A 24,012-nucleotide genomic window follows, 5' to 3' on the forward strand; every position below is an offset into this window, starting at 1 on the left:
GATTCAGTCTTGGTAAAGTTGTATGTTTCTAGGAATTTATACATGTCCTCCATGTTATCGAATTTTTTGGCATGGAATTGTTCATAGTAATCTCTAATGATCCTTTTTATTTCTGTGACATTAGTTGCAATATCCCCTTTCATTTCCTTTTTTTTTTTTTTTTTTTTTTAAGATTTTATTTTTAAGCAATCTCTACACCCATTGTAGGGCTCAAACTTAAAATCCAGAGATCAAGAGTTGTATATTCTACTGACTGAGCCAGCCAGGCACCCTTTTTCATTTCTGATTTTACTTGAGTCATCTCTCTTTTTTTACTTAAAGTTTTGTCAATTTTGTTGATCTTTTAAAAACATCAACTCTTAGTTTCATTGTTTTCTATTGTTTTTCTATTTTTCATTTTTTATTTTTGCTCCAAATCTTAGTATTTCCTTCCTTCTGCTAACTTGGGCTAAGTCTGTTCTTTTTCTAGTTCCTTGAGGTGTAAAGTTAGATTGTTTGAGATCTTTCTTTTTTCACTGTCAATATTTATTACTATAAATTTCCCTCTTTGTATAACTTTTGCTACATCCCATAAGTTTCGGCATGTTGTGTTTTCAGTTTCATTAGTTTCAAGGTATTTTCTAATTTCCCTTTTGATTTCTTCAGTGGCCCATTTGGTTAATCAAATGGGTGTTAATTTGAGTGTATTCTTAAATTTCCACATATGTGTGAATTTTCCAGTATTACTTCTACTATTTATTTCTAGTTTTATTCTGCTGTGACTGGAAAGGATACTTCATGTAATTTCAATTTCAATTTCAATTTCCTTAAATTTGTTAAGACTTGTTTTGTGACCCAACACATGAACTATCCTGGAGAATGTTTCTTGTGTGCTTCAGAAGAAAGTATACTCTGCTTCCGTTGGGTGAAATGTTCTATATACATCTGTTAGGTCCACTTGGTTCACAGTGTTGTTAAAGTGCACTGCTTCTTTATGGATTTTCTGTCTGGATATATTATCTGGTATTGAAAGTGGAATAGTGAAGTCTCCTACCATTACTATATATATTGCTGTTCATTTCTCCTTTCAGTTCTATCAGTGTTTGCTTTATGTATTTAGTGTTTCATATATTTAGGTTTTCTGATGTTACACGCATGTATATTTATAATTGTTCTATCTTCCAGGTGAACTGACCTTTTTTCCATTATATAATGTCTTTCTTTGTCTCTTGTGACAGTTTCTGACTTAAAGTCTATTTTGTCTGATATAAATACAGTCACCCCTGCTCTCTTTTGGCTAACATTTGCATGGAGTTATCGTTTTCCATCCTTTTACTTTTAGCATACATCTGACCTTAAACCTAAAGAGTATCCTGTAGGCAACATATGGTTAGACCTTGTGTTTTGTTAATCCACTCAACTACTCCATGTCTTTTTACTGGGGAGTTTAATCTGTTTACATTTACAGTAATTATTGATAGGAAAGAACTTACTATTGCCATCTTGTTAATTGTTTTATACCAGTCTTGTAGTCCTTTTGTCTTTATTTTCCTCTCTTGCTCACTCTGCATTGGGCCAGGGGAGGGATTATTGATGAATCACTATATGGATGTAGCCACACTAATTCAAACCACTCTTAGTTCTCAGTGGCCCCCAGCCATCCTGCTAGCCCTTTGAGATAGGTGAGACAGAAGCCAGTGCTTCAGCCACATCCAGAAAAAATCAGAATGTTAGACATATGATTCAGTTTTTCCTTTTCTTCTTGGGGAGAAGCTGGGGCTGGGGGTTTTCTCTCGATCACATTGCACTTTGCCAGGGGTAGTCATTATGGAAAGAAGGTATCTTGAATTTTCCTACCAGCTTTGATGTGGCTGGTTTCACACTCACCTGGGGTACAGGGGCCTTTCAACTAGTTTCTGGATTCCTCACAAAGGGAATTGGTCTGTGTATTGTTGATTTGGTGTGTTTGTTGGGGGAAGGAGGGTCTGGGACTTGCTATTCAGCCACCTTGTTGATGCTGCTCCTGCCCAACACACTCTTTTAGAAGACACACTTAATAATCCATTTGTATGAATAACTGCTTCCCATCTATCATTCTTTTTTTTTTTTTAAGATTTTATTTATTTGTCAGAGAGAGAGTGCACAAGCAGGGGGAGTGGCAGGCAGAGGGAGAAGCAGGCTCCCCGCTGAGCAAGGAACCTGATTCGGGACTCGATCCCAGGACCCCAGGACCCCAGGATCATGACCTGAGCCGAAGGCAAATGCTTAACTGACTGAGCCACCCAGGTGTCCCTCCATCTTTCATTCTTAAACTGTTCAATGTAAATTTCAAGAAAGATTTTTTTTAATTTAATGTATTTTATAATTTATCTATACTGAGTGTTCCATATAGTGATTCATCAATGATCTGAGTCCAGAGATAACAAAGAGCAATTTAATTTTTAAACATCTTAATTACCATTGTCAGTCAACCAAAATAGCAATGACCAGAAAAGTATAAACATAGTAGCTGCACCTGCTTTTGCTAAAGAAATCTATTTTCTCCTATGAAGAGCTCAACCGAACTTCCAGAATCACAAAAAGAAACATCTAAAAAACCTAAACAGTGTCAAAAGTTGCAGAAAGATAGCTGTGAAGGGTGGGAGGCCATCTCCTGACCTCTCTTCCCAAGTATGTTTCCATTATTTTCTTTGTTATTCACATCCTCCCTGCCTATTTTGGCAAAAATCATTCCTATATATGTTCCGTTTAGGGCTTAAAATAAAACGGGCTTCCCTTTTGCAGTACACACTCTACTGAAAAGTCATGAAAAAAATCTAATGGGGAGGCAAGGAAGAAAATCACCCTTTCCAATGGTTTCAACTAAATCTAATTTCAAAGTTGTTCCCACAACTGCTAGATAGGAGCTCTACTCCATAGGTCCTTTAACCTACTTACACTTCACTCATGACTGAGGGTCTTCAGCATAAGAATGGATCATTGAGGTGTTATTCTATTGAGTTGGTGGATATTAAACATGATAAATAATTTAAGTAAAGAGCTTATGTGAGAGAGATCTCCACGCTTCTTTCTTGCTGTGTTGAGCACAATGGCTTTCAAGTCTGTCCAGTGAAGCTAAAACTGACATAGCACTTATAACTACTACCTTAAAGGACCAGGTGGAGGACCAGGGGCAGTTGGCAGAGTCGCTCCAAACACCAGCACTTAATGGGCCAGCAAAGGGAAATATTTTCTCAGGGTGAATAACTCCTTGCAAGTAATACACTATGATTCTTTTTAATTTGGTTTTGTTAAGTTTGACTTTTATTCTGTCAAAGAGTTGCCCTCATCTATGACGTAGTCATTACCTGTTTAGTCAAATATCAGCCATTTACTTTTCATTTATAAAACTGTGGTGGCAACATCACTTTTTAAGCCAAAAAACAAAGATTTACATGACTTTTTAAAGTTTCCTTTATAAGCTGTTTCCTAGGTGATAGTGCAAGACAAAGAGAAACTTCAGAATGAATACCCATCTCCTCTGATGCAACAGATGTCCTCCTTTACAGCCCTGGGCTAATCCAAGTACCAGACAAGTTATTTACTTCAATCTGACAAGAGCCTTCCTCAAAGTAAACAGGCGGTGTAAGCACAGCCCTGAGGTTACGGAAGGAAATGCCACGTTCTGAAGTGAAGTAAGCCATGCTACTGGGGATTTACTTTAAGTATAGCAAATTAAAAAAGAATAAAGGGATAAAAAGGCAAATGTGGCAAAATGAGTTCTTTATTCTATTTATTTTTTATATACTACTGGTTTTTTAATAATCACAGTTTAAAAATTACCTAATTAAAAAACGCTCCAGAATTATTTATCACTTAGAATAAATACTTCTGGAGAGTTAGCAAATCTCCTTGAGTTCTACGTTGGTACTTCAATCATAACCTTATACTTAAAAAGTAAATGAATAATTAATGTTTGTAACCGATTAATGTGTTAAAGCCTTAAGTGTATATTAGTATCTACGATAGTCTTTTCTTCAGCAATTAGTAGCTCTGAAAAGATATCGTATAGAAACAATGTAAAATTTTTAGTTTTTCAATTCTTTGAACGAAATGAATTAAAAAGCTTGCACTGAAATCCCCCTTTTAGTGACCTTGCTCCATTAACCACTCAAGTCCTGACTTTGCTCCACTCCAAATGGGAAATAAATGTCATATTTTTTGCAAGGTATGTACATAAAAACAGTATCCCTTTCATAAATGCTGCAGAGTACGACAGGTACTTTCAGTGATGTTTCTCCTTGCTGTCCCCATCCCGGCACCAGCAGGATTTAAAGGTGGTGGACAAATACTGCGGGACTCGGCGTCACCAATCACATCAGTGGATGCCACCTATCAGATCAGAGAAGAGGCTTGGGACCTACACTTTGAATCCAAGAGCAAAAAGAATACACCTTCCCTCTTCCTAGGTCAAAGAACACAAAAACAATAAAACAATAATAAACTAGAACAGAGGCTAGAGGAGAAGATGTAGCCCCACTTACATCTGCAGGTGCCAAATCTGAAAATCGGAAACTCTTGGGGCTGTTTAAGATGTACCGACCCAGACTTCTACTTAATTTGAAATCATGGTTTAAAGTGCCTAAGGAAGTATTAGGTCTATTTAATTACTTAAGACCTCCTTTTTTTTTTTTTTTAAGATTTATTTATTTACTTGAGAGAGAGAGCCCGAGGTGGGGAGGCGCAGAGGAAAATTATCTCCAGCAGACTCCCTGCCAAGTGTGGAGCCTGACATGGGGCTCGATATCACGATCCCAAGGATCATGACCAGAGCTGAAACCAAGAGTCAGATGCTTAACCAATTGTGCCACCCAGGTGCCCCAAGACCTCCTTCTTTTAAAAAGAGTTTTAGTGTTTATAAACAAATATTACCTCTAGTCCTGGAAAACTAAGTCTGGACATTTAGCCAAAAAATGTATTAGGTGAAGAATTCTCATTTCACACCAAACCACCACCTTCTAAGCAAGGGCAATTTCTACTGAATATTCTTTTAAACTTTTTTTTTAAGATTTTATTTATTTATTTGAGAAAGAGCGAGCACAAGCGAGAGAGCACAAGCAGGGGGAGCAGCAGGTTCCCTGCTGAGCAGGGAGCCTGAAGCGGGGCTCGATCCCAGGACCTTGGGATTACGACCTGAGCTGAAGGCAGACACTTAACCCACGGAGCCACCCAGCCACCCCCTGAATATTCTTTGAAATAGGGAAGATTCCTTTATGTGGATATTAAAATATAATCACAATTCCAAAAACTCAGTTCACCTACATTTTAAAATCTACTATATAAAAGTATACCTGTATTTCGTTAGGACTATGAACACCTGCAGCAAATACTTAAAATATTCCACCTATGTGACGAATATCTTTTTCCTAACAGAACATTCCAAAGGAGAAACCGCTGGCTACTTACTGTAATTAATTGAAGGTCAGGTACAGTATGTATCTGTTGAAATCATTGTTTTCCCTTACAGACTGATCTTCCTTGACTTATGATAGGGTTACATCCCAATAAACCCACTGTAAGTTGAAAATACCCTAAGCTGAAAATGCATATAATACACCTAACCTACTGACATCACAGCTTAGCCTATGATGTTCCACCTTAAACGTGCTCAGGATGTTTACCCTACAGTTGAGCAAAATCATCTAACACAAAGCTTATTTTACAATAAACTGTTGAATCTCTGGTGTAATTTGTTCAATATTCTACTGAAAGGGAAAGCCAGAATGGTTGCATGGGTGCAGAAGGGCTATCAGGGTATTGGCTGCTTACCCTGGTGACTGCGCGGTGGACTGGGAGCTGTAGCTCCTGCCCAGCATCGCAACAGTGCCATGCTAGCCCGGGAGAAGATTAAAATTCAAAATTCAAAATCTGAAGAATGGTTCCTGCTAAATGCATACCGCCTTTGCACCATGATAATGTTAAAGTATCATAAGTCAAACCATCATAAGATGGGGACCGTCTGTACACACTTTGGAGAAGAAAATGTATTTTTAAAGCTCTAGTTCTCTTTCCTTTATTGTATGGGATTGTGCTCTTGATATATTTTTTAAGTTTATGATCCTCACACACAATCTCTGCTATATAATTTAATCATGGTTTGTTTATTTCATCACCTGGATAACTAACTCTATGAAGTAACTATAAATACTTCCAAAATTGATAAACAACAAACATTTGCCTTTATGATTTTTTTTTTTAAATACTGACTTGTGTCCTTGTTAAAGGAAATGAGGCTTAACATTTCCTTCTTGTGGCTATAAACTTCCTAAATGTAAATCCAGGATGTTTATCATGAATATGTGTCACAGGCACACTGGATAAAGAGGAGAATTCCAGAATTATAACACAAAAAAAGTCTGTTGGCTCAGGATAAGTAAAAATTGTCATTTCAAAGAGCAAAGAAGAGCTGGAGAGAGGTAAACAGAGGACAGATATGACGCAGGAAGAAAAGGTGAAAACAAGTCTTAGGGCAGGTGGTCTGTGAAGATGTCATTAATTCCATCCTGCTGTCCTCAGGCAACATGGCAGGGGCACCATGCCAGGAAACAGGAACATGTCATCTTGCAAAGGCTTTCATCCAAGGAGATCACGTGTATTTTCTTGGCAGGGTATCCTAATATCTAATAACTCTCACTGAGCTGGATTTTCTATACCATGGGTTAGGATTAAACTGACAATGATTCACATTCAGAAACTGCTTTTGGATTTGAGTAGGAAGAAGAATTCAGACATTAGGATCCCCATTCAAACTGCTTTCTACAGGAGTGATAACCATACAGCCTGAAAAATGAAAACAAAACAAACCAAAACAAAAAATACCTGAATCTAATCAGTCATAACTAATGAAATCTCCACGCCAATACTGGCAGATGTGAAAAACCCCCCAATTTAGACTTTTCTGCATAAAATAGTATTTTCTGTATAAAACAGAATGAATGAAAAACTAGCGCTGGGTCCTCCCAGGGCAGGGATGTGGGGTAAACCAGGAATTCCTCTCGTGTGTGTGTGTGTGGGGGGGGGGGGTTACTTGGGGATGGGCAGGGAATATGGCACTTCTTAGGTGAGGCCATGGATTTAGTCATCCCGAGGCACAGAGAGGAGGGAAGCCGGCACTCCCAGGGAAAACATTCTTCCCTCACTCATTGCACGCTGCTACTACTGCTCTGAGGAGTCCCGGCTACGGGGAAGAATGAGGCGTGGTGCCTGCCCTCACATATGGTGAGGAAGAAAACAGGCATCCACCAGTTACAACATAATGTGGAAAATGTTACAAAATGTGCTCTTGGTACACAGGAGGAGCTCCTGGAACGCTAGAGCCAGGGAGCCAGACTGACGGTAACCCTGCCTGGGTGGGGAGGGGAGCAAGGCAGCAGACGGTCCAGAGGTGATGTCTGGGTTGAGTTTTGAAGGACAGGTGTAACTTCCCTGGACAGACAAGGGACAAGGGCAAGAGGAACAGCAGTGCAAAGGCAGGAGAGCAATATGAATTTAGGAAATCAAACCAGTCCACTGTAGCTAGTGTGGAGGGTAGTAGGGGCCAGAGAGGAGGCTAGAAAGTTATGGGGAGTCATATGATGGCCTGGATACCTTCCCAAGCCCTCAGTTAACAGTAATGTGCGTGACACTCTAACAGAGAACTGGAGAGAGGAGGTCAGCAGACAGAGAAGCCAACATCTAGAAACTGGACAGCAGATGGACGCATGGTAAATGACCAAACAGACCTGAGCAAACTGAAGCCCAAACCTACAGCAAGGAAGAAGACTAGGAATAAGTTGATTTATGCCACAGAAGCCAAAGACCTTTCAAAAATGGACGTGAGGGTTGGGAGAAGACAAGAGGACTGGGTGGAAGCCCTGAAAGAGAACGGGCAAACCTCCACACATCTCCCATGCACACAAACAGCAGGTGTGCATCTGTCTGACCCTCTGGAGGGACTGGACAGAAGCCCGGGGCGGGGGCAAGACACAGACACAGCGCAGGGGCCTATAGGAAAAGCTTGGCAACTCGGTGCTGGAAACAAGCCCACCTCAGTCACCAGGTGAGGGACATGCGGAAGGACAAGTCCAGTGGTCGCCCCACAGTGGAGCCCATCATGTAGGAGCACCACCACTGCCCAGTGTCCAGATCATTTTTTAGTCTCCACCTCTTCAATACGAGCAGATGACCAGTGACAACCAGACATTTGAGAAAAGCATCTAATATGGAAGAGAGAAGCCAAAACAAAGCCAAAACGAATCTGAAGGAGAAAGACAATGAAGAATACAGCAAGATACTTCAAAACCTCCAATTAATATCTTCACGTTGTTTCATCCTCCATGAATCATAGGATGTTGTGTTTTTTAAAAAAAGAACAATCGAAAACAGAAAAGAGCTCTTAAAAATAGCGTTAATTTTTTAAAAGTCAAAGAAAACTTGGGAGGGTATAGCTCAGGATATTGCCCAGAAAATAGGATAAGCAAGCAAAGCAAAGCAACTGGGAGAGGAAAGATATTAAAATCAGATCATCAATCTAGAAGGGCAACATCTAAGTAATAAGATTTCCAGAAAAAGAAAAGAAAATACCAAAGAGCTGAAAGGACGGGTTGCAAAGGGGTCATGGTGTCCCAGCTAAACATACAACTGTCTTGAAATTTCCAACACTCGGAAGACATGTTCCACCATGATGAGGGTTCCACCAGACCACGAAATAAAGGTGATCGCAGAAATAGGGGCACCCACACCAGGGCAGAGAAGGGAACCATGGCACAGGGAGCCAGGTGTGTTGCTGGGGCAGGGAGCTGAGGGCCCCAGGAGGGACAGCACCAGAAAACCAAGTCCCAAGTGGAGGAACACATTCGGAGGAGATTTCTAATATTGGGGGGGGGGGGGGTGTAGGACTTAATCTGTGATTGGTACACAGACAACTAAGCAATTAAGTAAGGCAACATTACTAACTGTGGGCAAAGCCAACAGTGCACAAGGCAGACAATGCAACCCTGGTTTTGTGTGCCCATTGTCTGCGAATCACACTTTGAGCACAGAATGACCAACTGTGGAGACAGGAGCACACTAGGAGGCTGGGTATGGAAAGGGGCATTCCAAGAGAGCCAGCTTCTCACTTTCCAGGTAGGAAGTTAGTAAAGAACACCTGAGTCCAAAACATCAAGATCTGACAGAACAAGCCCATCATCTTTCAGAAATATGGAGAGAAACAAAGAGTTACAAGTGGTTGCCACAGGGAGCAGGGATCAGGGAGTGGGAGGGATAGCAAAGGGAATGAAAAGGTGCCGGTGTTTTGTTTGTTTTTTAAATTTTTCATTATAAGCCTAGTAGTACTATTTGACTTTTACAAAACTACTGCTTTTAAATTTAATAAACAGTAAAAATAAATAGAAAGTTAGAGAGGGACCAGACTCATATGTTTATCTTATAGATTTTCCCTCAAAAACAAAATGTAAGACATAATCCCCATTTCATATCTAAAACAGAAGTGGAGTTGCCCGGGGATCTGGTCTGGGTGCTCCAGGCCCCCTCCTCCCTGAAGCTCACTCCATCCCCTGCCCTAGGAAGGCAGCTCCACAGAATTCTGTGAGGAACAGTTTGCAAGCCACGGTTGCAGGCAAAGGGAGATCTTTAAATAACTTCAAAGACTGGAAAAGTCACTCATTCCCTCACTGTTCAGGAACCAGGAAAGGGGCAGCCCAGGGTGGCAGAAGCGGCCATTGACAAAAAGAAGGAACCAGCCAGGGAGCAGAGCTGAAGATGGGAAGAACTTAGGAGTCGCCAAGTCCAGCAGCCCTGTTACAGAATGTGAGGTGTGTGAGAGTTGAAACACTTGCCTTTAAGCTGGTCTGAATGTAACCATCTTTAGCATTAAATATAAATAATCGCTGACACAAAAAGATTTAAGGAGTGGAATCACCAGGTGCTGGTGACTAAGTGGAGGGTGAAGACAGGGAGAGGGCAAGTCCAGTGGAATTCCCAGGTTGGGTGCAAGTGATCAGCAACAGAGGAGGGGGCAGGGAGGAAGACTGACAAGCTAAGCTGGGACCCGGCTGGATTTGAGCAGGGTCCAGGCAGCGGGTGCTCAGCGTGAGGGACAAGAGGGACCGATGGCTCACGCGGCTCGCAGCTCGGGGAGCCTGCATGCTCAGGTGGGAGCTGACAGGCTCTGGCAGTGGGAGAATTCACCCCAAGGAGAGAAAAAAGGGGAAACGCCCAACACTGGAGCCTTGACAAGCGGACCAGGTGAGAACGAGGAACGAGCACGGGAGCCCGCGGTGGATGTGTGGGCTAAGGCGGCAGCTGGGAAGACTTCCAGGAGCAGGGTCTGAAGGACACTACAAGGAAGAGGCAAGACAAGGCTGGAAGAGGGACTGGCTTTGGGGGAGAGCAGTGTCCAGAAGGCATGAGGCCTGGATATGCGGCCTGGGGTCACAGATGCTTCAGTCAGAGTGAGGGTGGGGGGCCGGGTGGGGCAATGTGAAGCCCCAGGCTGCTTGGAGAACGGGCTTCACGCGAGGAAAGAGCCCCACAGCCCTGGGGGCGTCGGGAGAGAGACAGGTCTGGCCGAGGAGAAAGCAGAAGCAGCTGGGAGGAAAGGCCAACAGGCGAGGACTGAGATCCCCCACAAGGACCCTGAGTCGAGGAGGGGGAGGAAGCTGCGAGGCCTGGAGGAACCACATGGCATCTGCGTGTCATCCTCGCGCAGAGGCCCAGCTAAGCTTCTCTGTATCACTCCAGTTTTAGTGTATGTGCTGCCAAAGCGAGCGCTGGATGAACGACACGGCATCTGACCTGGGGGCTGCGCTGTGAGTGACAACGGGTGTTGCTGACTTCCCTAAAGTGTACACAGCTTCGATGCCTCGGGATCCCCTTAAAATAAATCCGAATGGTTCAGGCACCCAAACTATGCATGCACCACACTCCAGGAGCTGTGGTCGATAAGGGGTACCTGGGAAGAGAAAAAGACAAGCCACCTGCCGGAGAAGCAGTTCTTGGCAGACCTCCTTGTGCCCATGGCAGAAGGGTGTTCCTGGGAGCTTTCTTCTTGCAAGGCATTCTCCCAAGAAGGGCTGGAACTAGAGTTTTCTTCCCGTACTAAACCAGTACGGGAAGAAAACTCTAACTCTAACCTAAATCCCTCAGATGTGAGTCTGGGGTTTTTTCCTTCTGTCCCATCTTCCATGGACACAGATCCACCAGCTACACGCTGTTCTTCTAGGAGAGTCATGCTCATGTCTACACACAAGGATCATGTGTTGGTATCTCTTAACTCTCCTGATGGAAACGCACCTCAGGTTCTCGACAACCTTCTCTGGTTCAAAGGCTCTCAAAGTGAACCGATGTTCACCTAAGACTCAGAGAATGCTAGATGGATGTGTGTAAATGTATATATCTCAAAGCACTTTCCTATTATCAAGAGGCATGGTGTTCTCCCAGGCCCCTGGAGAACGTAGCGGGGACTAAGCATTCTCCTCCTATGCACTGTACTGTGATGCTGGGTGCTTCCTAGAAAAGGCAAAAGCTTCACTGCTGCATTACTCTTGATCAACTTAGGACCCAAAGAAATTTTTGCCCCAGTCATATTTATATTTATTTCTCTGACATTTTCTATTTATATCTTTTGCTTTTTCTTCCAAGCCCTACAAAGACTGTTCTATTTATAAATACATCTCAGGTTTACCAAGCTAAATTTATAGAAGTGTCTTTTCTGTGAATTTTCTATTCTTCAAAACATTTGTTGAAGAGTCATATTTTTTATGAGGCTATGGACTGAACATCTGTATCCCACTCGAAATTCCTATGCAGTAGCCCTAACCCCTAATGTGGCAGTATTTGGAGATAGAGCCTATAAAGAGATAATGAAGGTTAAATGAGGTCATAAGGATAGGGCCCTAAACCAATAGAATTGGTGTCCTTTTATGAAGAGGAAGAGATACCAGGGATGAGCACCCAGAGGAAAGGCCATGTGAGGACACAGGAAGATGGCGGCCACCTGCCAGCCAAGGAGAGAGGCTTCAGGGCGCCTGGGTGGCTCATTAAGTGTCTGCCTTCGACTCAGGTCATGATCCCAGGGTCCTGGGATCGAGCCCTACATCGGGCTCCCTGCTCCGCGGGAAGCCTGCTTCTCCCTCTCCCACTCCCCCTGCTTCTGTTCCCTCTTTCGCTGTGTCTCTCTCTGTCAAATAAATAAATAAAATCTTTAAAAAAAGAAAAAAAAAAAGGAGAGAGGCTTCAAGAGCAACCAAGCCTGCCAATGCCTGATCTTGAGCTTCCATCCTCCAGAACCGTGAGAGATAAATGCCTGATGTTTAAGCCCTCCAGCCTGGAGAATTCTGTATGGCAGCCCAAGGAGACTAAGACAGTCTACTATATACTATACCATACTATATACTACTATCTACTATATAAACTCCAAGTAGAATCACATTCCCTTCTTGCAATTTAATGGAAGACAAATTTTAGTCTGACATGAAACACATCGCTTGAAAAAATTCACTGTAAGTATAGATGAAATTAAGAACAATAGTTTTTAAAAATAGTTCTGTTTTTACAAGAGTTCCATCAGACTCAGCTCTCCTCCTAGTGGGATAACAAGACATTATATGCCTTTTAATGTGGCTCAGTGTGAATGATAGGGTATCACCTATTAATTATCCTTACCCAACCTGTTTAATCCAAACCTAATCTCAACCTAACTTTCACATGATAGAAAATACAGAGGCTAGCAGAAGTTAAATGATACTATGGGTAAACAATCGTACAAGCCTAGACTGTGGAATATTCTACAAAGTAACCACACTAAACTTGTGAGAAAGGTAATGTCATTAAAAAAAAAAAAAGGGAAATTTTTCTAGACTGAAGATGTAACAAACAATTGCTGTAGGAAACTTGGATCCCAGTTCCAAATAACAAAAAAAAAGAAAGAAAAGCTTACAACACACACTTTTGTAACCATTAGGGAGCTATGAAGTAGCCTGGATACCAGAAAACATCACTGCTAATTTCTTGGGGGTGGTAATGTAGAAGAATGATCTTATTCTTACGACAAGCATGTTGAAATATTTCACAGTGATGTGCACAATGTCTACAACTTATTTTCAAAAACAGTACTGCAAAAATGTGTGCGTGTATGAAGAGAAAGAGAGGGAGAAAGGGAGGCAAGAAGCGCAAGAGGAGGAGAGAGTGCACAAACGTAGGAAAACAGTTGCTGAATTTAAGGCAGGTACATTCTTTCAACTTTTCTATAATGGTTGAATATATGCATCAGAAAGTTGGGGAAGATGATCCCCAGTGTCGCCTCTAGACTGTCTAGATCCGGGATCTGAAGGGGGAGGAACATGGAATCCTATGAGCTCCCAACGGTCTATGCAAAGTGATAGATATAATCACATATGTATGTGTGCACATTTTTCCAGAAAAAGGGTTCCCAATTCCCAATATCCATCTGATATTTAAAGTAGTCTACCATCCCCAAAAGGGTACAGAAATCACCACTCTAAACTGAAGAAAATATACGACAAGTAGGAAAGTCTAGGTATGAAAGTCTAGGTATGAAAATACCTCGACTCTCAAACTCACTTGTAAAATAGTACTGCTTATAAAAGTTAGGAAACAACCTAAAATCCCGTATGATCAGGAGTATCTCAAGATGGAAGGAGGTGGCTTCATCGTGGACGACATTTTACTCTATGTTAAGTGCAGGGTGTTCTTGGGGACAAGAGAAGAGACAGCCTGAGATGAAGGAGGCGCGGCTTTAAACATCAGCTCCCAATGGTAAGAGCTCAGGGCATTACATTTCAAATTGTCTTCATACTCTTTTCTCATCAATAATTTTCAAACCAAGCAAGAGATATGAAAGAGTGACAGACAAGGAGGAAGGAATATTATTTTTCCATGTCTTGATTCAAATATGACTGACGGGAGTATCCCCTAAGGATCCTCATTGCTTCAGGGGTCTGCAACCTTTCGTAAAGGCAGTGAGTGCAGCACTTTCCTTCAATGACATCCTACCTGTTAGCCCCAAATACAGACCCAGTAAAAGCAGTTTTTCAGAGAGGTTGTGGGCCAGGAGACCAACCACCAGCTGAAGCCACTCTCTGATGCTGCAGACAGGTCTACAGAGCCAAGTCCAAGTGCCTCCGCCGGGCTTTAAAGCTGCAGCCCATCTGTGCTCCGTCAGGCCCACGACACCATGCTGTCAGCTATCCCAGCCACTTTGCCGGGACGCAGCACAGGATGTTTGGGGGTCCCAGCACCTCAAAGGCAGGTGCCAAGTCTTGCCCACTGTGCCCCTGGTGTGTCTGGGTCCTGTGCCTGTCACACTCCAAGTATGCTGTCTGCTGGGGACACGGGCAGGCAGAGCTCATCAGGGGATTGGGACATGAGCCTCCCACATTCCATCCCTCGAGGCAAGGGAAGAATGTGAAGCCAAGACTTCCACTTCCACATTTGTAAGTGCTTTCACATCTGTTCGCTCATCTGATCATTACAAAAGCCCCGGGGAAACAGGCAGGAAATAATTCACACCCCCCATCACAAAGGAGGAAACATGCAGGGAGAGGTGTCTGGGCAAGGCCACTGAATGGGCTGCACCAACTTCTCAGAACAGACTCTAGGGGCAGTAAACACCTGCAAACACACGTCACAGTAAATGCAAGGGTTTCTAAGAGTTACACTCATATGCTACTGGATACTTAGGAGCCTCGGAGCCATGGAAGAAACTTGGGAGTTGCAACTGTTGCTTTGTAGCTCTCGCATAATAGTAATGTTGAGAAGAAAGAGAAAGAATATTGACCACTTTTACTTGAAAAGAAAAAAATGGAAACATGGAACGTTTAGTGATTAGTGGAAAGCAATTCAGTAAAAAAAAAAAAAATTGAAAAGAAAAAAGATTCAAAAATGAAAGTTATGATGCCTTATTATACTGCTTGCTTTTACCAGTATCAAACTAAAATCTCTGCTATGAAATGTCCTGGCATTTTCTGGATTTTGTTGTGCTTGCAAAACACACGTTTCATCTTTACAAAGGTTTTACCTGGCCAATCTTTCTATTTAAAAAATGAATTATCAATATATAACTTTATTAGGTTATATATTATTTTCTCATGAAATTAAAACAGATAATTAAAGAAAATTTTAAAATTGGGTTTTAGAAAATGACCCAAAAGCTCCTCACTGTAAAACAACCTAACTGTGGCATTTTGTCTCCTTCCAGGTCTTTCTAGCATGTGGATGAATTTCCTTTGGTTGTTTTATGACATGGTAATCATACCACCTACACCATTTCATATCCTGATTTTTTTCCCCTTAACATTATATCATAAGAGCTCTTTCAGACTGTCTTCATAACCAGAACCCACAATTTTCTGAACTACTTATTACATAATCCTCTCAGAGGTAACACCATTAGTTCACTTAATCATTCTATTTTTAGACAAGTAGGCTGTTGCTGAATTTTTACTATCATAAATAATACTTTAATGATTATAACTTTTATTTTCTTCCCTTTTATTTCTTTTAGATAAATTCCTGAAGTATATTACCTGGTCAAAGTGGACAATTTTTTAAGACTTTTGACTTACTCTGCCCAAATTGCTTCTCCAAAGGTCTAGCACACATTACCAGCAATGAGTAAGAATCTTTGGATTGAACTCTTATCATTAACCAGTATATCATCTGTATCATTTTATTATTTTTTGCTAATAAGTGAAACTATAGCCTCACTATGTTATTTTGCATTTTTCTCCTAAAAATGCATACTTTTCCGCCATATGAATACTGACTAGTTGAACTTCCTTGGTGAATCATTATGTCCATTATCCATTTACCAACTATTTATATAGATTTAAAAGTGTATTTGTAAGAATATTTTCTATAGTTAAAATGTTAACTCAATGTTTACCATATTGATGGGAAATATTATTTCCCCGCTCTATGGTTCACTTAAAAGTTTTTATTTTTCACCTGGACATATTCATTGTTCTTCACTTTTGGATTCAAGAGGCTTCTGAGCCAGCTTCCCCCTCCCCTCCCCCTTCCGTGTGTGACTGTATGCAATTCACTTCCTCCTCACCTCACACGGTTTAAACATTACACACCCATATTTAAGAGGCTTTACCTGTTGGTCATCAGGAGTCCATATGCCACATGTGATCTGACTTTCCAAGTTGATCTCAGATGACCAGTGTCTTTGTCCGCTGACAGAACCAACCAGGACAAACCCATCTCGATATGAAATAAGTGCTTGAGTCCCATCATGGCTCCACGTGAAATCACTCACCTTTGAGACACACATAGACAAAAAGGTGTCAATTTGTAATCTGAAAGGGAAAGCACTTTTATCAAAGACTACAGTCATTAACTTAGCCTTTGGCTAAGAGTCAGATGGCCTTAAAGAAAACAATATATAGAATATATGTATTGTAACACTAATATATAATATAAAAGATATAATTTGAAAAGCAAGGGTCAGTGCAGTGGTAAGTGCTTCACATATGTTAATTCTTTAAGCCTTGTTCGTGGGAGGTGTTATCATGCCCATCTTATGGAGAAAACAGACACAAAGGGGATAAGTAACTTATCCTTGATCACACACATCTGGTGAATGGCCTCACCAAGAATGATCCAGTGCCATTGTTCTATGACCTCCCACCTACAGTAACAGATTCTCCATTAGTGTCTCTGGGTCACTTATCAAAGTAGCAAAGTTCTCAGTTTCTTATTATATAACTTTCTCAATCCTGCTAACAATATTCCCTCAATCAAAATGAAAAAAAAATTTAACTGGAAAAATCACATACACTTATCAAATGCATTTACTGAATTTATTCAAGTAACTACATTTTTAAAATCTTTTAATCTATTACTGTAGTGAATTACTTCTATGGATTTCCTCAAATTATATTACCCTTACATGCCTAGAAGCAGCCAAACTTGGAGGTGAAGTATTGTCTTTTATAGACACAGTTAAGTTGGTTTACTAATGAGTTTAGAACTTCTACAGCTGTATTCATGAGTGAAATAAACTTATGATTTCCTTTTTTGTAATGTATTTGTCTGGATTTATTAAGGTTATGCTGACCTCTCAGAATGAGCTGGAGAGTACTTCCTCTTGTCTCACTGCCTAGAAGAATTTGTATAAACTGGGATGACCTGTTGCTTGAAAGCTTGGTATAACATGCCTACAAAACTATCTGGCTCTGAATTTTTTTGTAGGAAGATTTTTAACCATTGCTTCAATTTACTTAATAGTTTTAGTATTAGTCAAACTTTTAAGATTTTTACTTCTTCTTGAGTCAGTTCTATTAAATTATTTTTCAAAAAATTTCCAGTTTATGTAAGTTTTCCAAACTGTTGGCAAGTAGTTGCTGATAGTATTATCTTTTTAAAAATCAACTTTATTGAGGTATAATTTATATACAATAAAATAAAGTTCCCCCTCAGAAGTCAATTCCCCACCCTCACCCTTGGTCCAGGGCAACCAGTTATCTAATTTCTCTCGCTAGCTGCTTATTCTTGAATTTTACATGAATGGAACTGTATAATATGTTCACTTTTGTGTACGGCTGCTCTTACTCAGTGAAATGGTTTGAGAGTATTCTAAATTCTTGTGTGCATTAACAGTTCATTCCTTTTCACAGATGAGTACTATTCCATTGTATAAATATACCTCAATTTCTTTATCCACCCTAACTGCCAGGCATTTAGGTTATTTCCAGTATTTGGCTATTATAAAATTGCTATGAACATTCATGTGTAAGACTTTTTGTAGACACATGGTTTCATTTTTCTGCAGTAAATAAATACCTAAGAGTGGAATTAATTGCTGGGTTGTATGGTAAGTGTATGTCTAACTGCATAAGAAATGACCAAACTGGGGGCCTGGGTGGCTCAGTTGGTTAAGCGACTGCCTTCGGCTCAGGTCATGATCCTGGAGTCCTGGGATCGAGTCCCACATGGGGCTCTCTGCTCAGCAGGGAGTCTGCTTCTCCCTCTGACCCTCTTCCCTCTCGTGCTTTCTATCTCTCATTCTTTCTCTCTCTGAAATAAATAAATAAAATCTTTAAAAAAAAAAAAAGAAATGACCAAACTATTTTCCAAAGTGGTTATGCCATTTTATACTCCCAGCAGCAGTGTGTGAGGGTATCAGCACGTCTACTCCTCACCCACACTTGGTGTTGTCAGTCTCTTTTATTTTAGCTATTCCAGTAGGTACGTAGTGTTAGAACACTGTGCATTTCTCCAATATAGCCATTTTGAGCATCATTTCACATGCTTATTGATTATTTGCACATCATCTCTTGGGACAAGTCTGTTCAAATCCCTTGCTATATGTATCCATTCATTCATATATATGTGTTATGTGTATGAATATTCATATAGATGTATATATTATGTCTGCGTATATATGAATATGAGTTTTCACGCTTATTTTTAAGAGTGAAAATTTTTTTTATCTATTTTTATCTTATTTTATCACACTTATTGTGTGATAAAAATCTTAGATACAATCCTTGGTCAGATATGTGTGCTGCAAATAGTTTCTCTTACTCTGTGGCTTGCCTTTTCATTTTCTTAGTGGTCTCTTTTAAAAAGTGAAAGTCTTAAGTTTTGATGAGGTCCAGTATCAATTTTTTTTTTCATGGTTCATGCTTTTTGTGTCCAATCCACTGAATGTTTACCTAATTACCTAATGTTTACCTAATGTTTACCTTAAGGTTGCAAACCCAAGGTTTCCAGAAAAGTTTACTTTTTACCTTCACATCTGCGATTTATTTAGAGTTAATTTTTGTACAGAGTGTAACGTCAGAATCAAGGGTTTGTTGTTCTTTTTTTTTAAGATTTTATTTATTTGAGAGAGAGAGCATGAGTGGGACTAGGGGCAGAGGGAGAGAGAGGAGCAGACTCCACACTGAGTGGGGAGGCCCCCCACATGGGTCTCAATCCTAAGACCCTGAGATCATGACCTGAGCTGAAGGCAGGCGCTTAGCTGACTGAGCCACCCAGATGCCCCAAGGGTTTTTTGTTTTTGTTTTTGTTTTTAAATATAAGACATTCAGTTGTTTCAGCACCATTTGTCAAAGATTATTCCCTGGATGTTACCTAGAGTTATTACGGTGATCCTTTCACAATACGGTTGACCTTTGAACAACTCAGGGCTTAGGAATGCTGACCCCTATGCAGCTGAAAATCCACATTTAACTTCTGACTCCCCAAAAACTTAACTATTAATAGCCTACTGTTGACCAGAAGCCTTATGAATAGCAAAAAAGACAGTCAATTAATACATATTTTGTATGTTATAGCTATTATATACTGCATTCTTACAATCCCGTTAGAGAAAAGAAAATGTTATTAACCAAATCATAAGGAAAATACATTTACACTACTACGCTGTATTTCTTTAAGTTTTTATTTAAATTCTAGTTAGTTAACATAATGTAATATTAGTTTCAGGTGTAGAATTTAGTGATTCATCACTTAGATACAACACCCAGTGCTCATCACAAGTGCCCTCCTTAATCCCCATCAACCATTTACCCCATCCCCTCCCTGCCCACCTTGCCTCCAGCAACCTTCAGTTTGTTCTCTATACTTAAGAGTCTGTTTTCTGGCTTGCTTCTCTCTTTTTTTTTAGATTTTCCCCTATTTCATCTGTTTGTTTCTTAAATTCCACATAAGTGAAATCATATGGTATTTGTCTTTCTCTGACTTATTGTGCATAGCATAATACCCTCTACCTCCATCTATATCATTGCAAATGGCAAGATTTCATTCTTTTTTATGGCTAAGTAGTATTCCATTGTGTGTGTGTAATATATACCACATCCTCTTTACCCATTCATCAGTCGATGGACATTTAGGCTCTTTCCATTATTTGGCTATTGCTGATAGTGTTGCTATAAACATCGGGGTGCATGTGCCCCTTCAAATCAGTATTTTTGTATCCTTTGGGTAAATACCTAGTAGTGCAATTGCTAGATTGTAGGGTAGTTCTATTTTTAACTTTTTGAAGAACCTCCATACTGTTTTCCAGGGTGTTTGTACCAGTTTGCATTCCCGCCAGCTTTGCAGAGGTGTTCCCCTTTTTCTGCATCCTCATCAACATCTGTTGTTTCCTGCATTAACTATAGCCATTCTTACAGGCGTGAGGTGTAAGAATGAGGTGAGGTGATATCTCATTGTAGTTTTGATTTGTATTTCCTTGATGATGAGTGATGTTGAGCATCTTTTCATATGTCTGTTAACTATCTGTATGTCTCCTTTGGAAAAATGTCTATTCGTATCTTCTGCCCATTTTTAAACTAGATTATTTGTTTTTGGGTGTTGAATTTTGTTCTTTATAGATTCTGGATACTAACCCTTTGTCAGATACATCACTGGCAAATTATCTTCTCCCATTCTGGAGGATGCCTTGTAGTTTTGTTGATTGTTTCCTTTGCTGTGCAGGAGTTTTTGATGAAGTCCCAACAGTTTATTTTTGCTTTTGTTTCCCTTGCCTCAGCAGATATATCTAGTAAGGAGTTTCTATGGCCGATTCAAAGAGGCTACTGCCTATGTTCTCCTCTAGGATTTTGATGGTTTCCTGTCTCATATTCAGGTCTTTCATCCATTTTGAATTTATTTTTGTGTATGGTATAAGAAAGTACTTTAGTTTCATTCTTTTGCATGTAGCTGTCCAGTTTTCCCACCACCATTTGTTGAAGAGACTGTCTTTTTTCCACTGGATATTCTTTCCTGCTTCGTCAAAGATTAGTTAACCATATAGCTTGGGTTCATTTCTGGGATTTTTATTCTGTTCCACTGATCTATGTGTATGTTTTTGTGCCAGTACTCTACTGTCTTGATCACTACACAGCTGTGTAATATAACTTGAAGTGATGCCTCCAGCTCTGCTTTTCTTTTTCAAGATTGTTTTGGCTGTTCAGGGTCTTTTGTGGTTCCACACAAATTTTAGGACTGTTCTAGCTCTGTAGAAAAAGCTGGTGGTATTTTTTTTTATTATGTTATGTTAATCACCATATATTACATCATTAGTTTTTGATGTAGTGCTCCATGATTCATTGTTTGCATATAACACCCAGTGCTCCATGCAGAGCATGCCCTCTTTAATACCCATCACCAGGCTAACCCATCCTCCCACCCCCCTCCCCTCTAGAACCCTCAGTTGGTTTTTCAGAGTCCACAGTTTCTCATGGTTCATCTCTCCCTCCCATTTCCCCCCCATTCATTCTTCCCCTCCTGCTATCTTCTTCTTCTTCTTCCTTTTTTTTTTTTTAAACATATAATGTATTATTTGCTTCAGTGGTACAGATCTGTGATTCAACAGTCTTGCACACTTCACAGCACTCACCATAGCACATACCTTCCCCAATGTCTATCACCCAGCCACCCCATCCCTCCCACCCCCTACCACTCCAGCAGCCCTCAGTTCGTTTCCGGAGATTAAGAATTCCTCATATCAGTGATGTCATATGATACATGTCTTTCTCTGATTGACTTATTTCACTCAGCACAATACCCTCCAGTTCCATCCACGTCGTTGCAAATGGCAAGATCTCATTCTTTTTGATGGCTGCATAATATTCCATTGTATATATATACCACCTCTTCTTTATCCATTCACCTGTCGATGGACATCTTGGCTCTTCCCACAGTTTGGCTATTGTGGACATTGCTGCTATAAACATCGGGGTGCACGTACCCCTTCGGATCCCTACATTTGTATCTTTGGGGTAAATACCCAGGAGTGCAATTGCTGGATCGTATGGTAGCTCTATTTTCAACTTTTTGAAGAACCTCCATACTGTTTTCCAGAGTGGCTGCACCGGTTTGCATTCCCACCAACAGTGTAGGAGGGTTCCCCTTTCTCCGCATCCCCGCCAACATCTGTCGTTTCCTGACTTGTTAATTTCAAAAGCTGGTAGTATTTTGATAGGGATTGCATTAAATGTGTAGATTGCTTTGGGTAGTGCAGACATTTTAACAATATTTGTTCTTCTGATCCATGAGCATGGAATGTTATCCATTTCTTTGTGTCATCTTCACTTTCTTTCATCAGCGTTTTAAGGTTTTCAGAGTACAGATCTTTTACCTCTTTGGTTAACTTTATTCCTAGATATGTTATGTTTTTGGTGCAATTGCAAATGGGATCGATTCCTTAACTTCTCCTTCTGCTGCTTCATTACTGGTGTATAGAAATGCCCCAGATTTCTGTATTTTGATTTTGTATCCTGCAACTTTGCTGAATTCATGTATCAGTTCTAGCAATTTTTTGGTGGAGTCCTTTGGGTTTTCTATATAGAGTAGCATGTTGTTTGCAAATAGTGAAAGCTTGACTTCTTCCTTGCCAATCGGGATGCCTTTTATTTCTTTTTTTTTTTTTTAAAGATTTTATTTATTTATTTGAGAGAGAGAGAATGAGAGCTAGAGAGCACGAGAGGGAAGAGGGTCAGAGGGAGAAGCAGACTCCCCGTGGAGCAGGGAGCCTGATGTGGGACTCGATCCCGGGACTCCAGGATCATGACCTGAGCCGAAGGCAGTTGCTTAACCAACTGAGCCACCCAGGCGCCCTGGATGCCTTTTATTTCTTTCTGTTGTCTGATTCCTGTGGCCAGGCTTTCTAGTACTATGCGAAGTAACATTGGTGAGAGTGGACATCCCTGTCTTGTTCGTGACTACAGAGGAAATGCTCTCAGTTTATCCCCACTGAGGAAGATATGAGCTGTGGGTTTTTCGTACATGGCCTTTATGAGGTTGAGGTATGTTCCCTCAATCTCTACTTTGTTGAGGGTTTTTTTTTTTTTATTATGAATGGATGTTGTACTTTGTCAAGTGCTTTTTCTACACTTACTGAGAGGATTATATGGTTCTTATCCTTTTTTTTTTTTCATTAATGTGGTGTATCCCATTGACTGATTTGCAAGTATTGAACCACCCTTGCAGCCCAGGAATAAATCCTACTTGATTTGATGAAATGATTCTTTTAATGTACTGATTCAATTTGCTAGTATTTTGTTGAGAATTTTTGCGTCTGTGTTCATTAGGGATATTGGCCTGTAGCTCACTTTTTTTAGTGGAGTCTTTGGTTTTGGAATCAGGGTAATGCTGGCCTCATAGAATGAGTTTGGAAGTTTTCCTTCCATTTCTATTTTCTGGAATAGTTTGAGAAGAATGGGTATTAACTCGTCTTTAAATGTTTGGCTGAATTCCCCTGTGAAGCCATCTGGCCCTGGACTTTTGTTTGTTGGGAGATTTTATTATCAAAGAGTTCCTTTATGTTTGTTATCGCTTTATATATTTGGATGCTTCCAAGTTGGGGGCATAAATATTTATAATTGTCAGATCTTCTTGTCGGGACAGTCCCCTTTATTGTGATATAGTGCCCTTCTTCATCTCCTGATATAGTCTTTGGTTTAAAATCTAGTTTGTCTGATATAAGTATTGCTACTCTGGCTTTCTTATGACACCTATTTGCATGATAAATATTTCCCCATCCCCTTTCAGCCCGCAAGTATCTTCAGGTCTAAAATGAATCTCTTGTAGGCAGATTTTTTTTATGCATTGTGACACCCTATGTCTTTTGATTGGAGCATTTAGTCCATTTACATTCAGTATAATTATCAATAGATACGTATTTAGTCCTATTTTATTACTTGTTTTGTTGTTGTTTCTGAACATTTTCTCTGGTCCTTTCTGGTCTTTGTCACTCTTGGTCTTTCTTTCCCACTCAAAGAGTCCCCTTTCATATTTCTTGCAGGGCTGGTTTAGTCAAAAACCCCTTTAGTTTTTGTCTTGGAAACTCCTTATCTGTCCTTCTGAATGACAGTCTTGTTGGGTTGAGATTTTTCCCATTTAGCATGTTGAATATATCATGCCACTCTCTTCTGGCTTGCAAAGCTTCTGTGGAGAGATCTGCTGCTAACCTTCGGGTCTGTCATTGTCTGTTAGGGACTGCTTTTGTCTTGCTGCTTTTAGGATTTTTTTTCTTTATCACTGTATTTTGCAAAT

General features: G+C 40.4%; 1 protein-coding gene and 1 non-coding gene across 10 annotated transcripts in view; both read right to left on the reverse strand.

The window, feature by feature from the left end:
• Positions 1-24,012, reverse strand: part of TULP4 (TUB like protein 4) — a 230,326-nt gene that overhangs the window by 48,699 nt on the left and 157,615 nt on the right. For all 9 annotated transcript variants that reach the window (XM_027602020.2, XM_027602019.2, XM_027602012.2 and 6 more), the window contains one exon: positions 16,121-16,282. In XM_027602020.2, coding sequence (XP_027457821.1) covers positions 16,121-16,282 — 162 coding nt within the window. The remainder of the gene's footprint in view (positions 1-16,120; positions 16,283-24,012) is intronic.
• Positions 10,663-10,770, reverse strand: LOC113928150. Its single transcript, XR_003521829.1, has one exon. It is a non-coding gene; the product is annotated as a U6 spliceosomal RNA (small nuclear RNA).

Source organism: Zalophus californianus, chromosome 7, assembly GCF_009762305.2.
Source record: "Zalophus californianus isolate mZalCal1 chromosome 7, mZalCal1.pri.v2, whole genome shotgun sequence".
NCBI lineage: Eukaryota > Metazoa > Chordata > Mammalia > Carnivora > Otariidae > Zalophus > Zalophus californianus.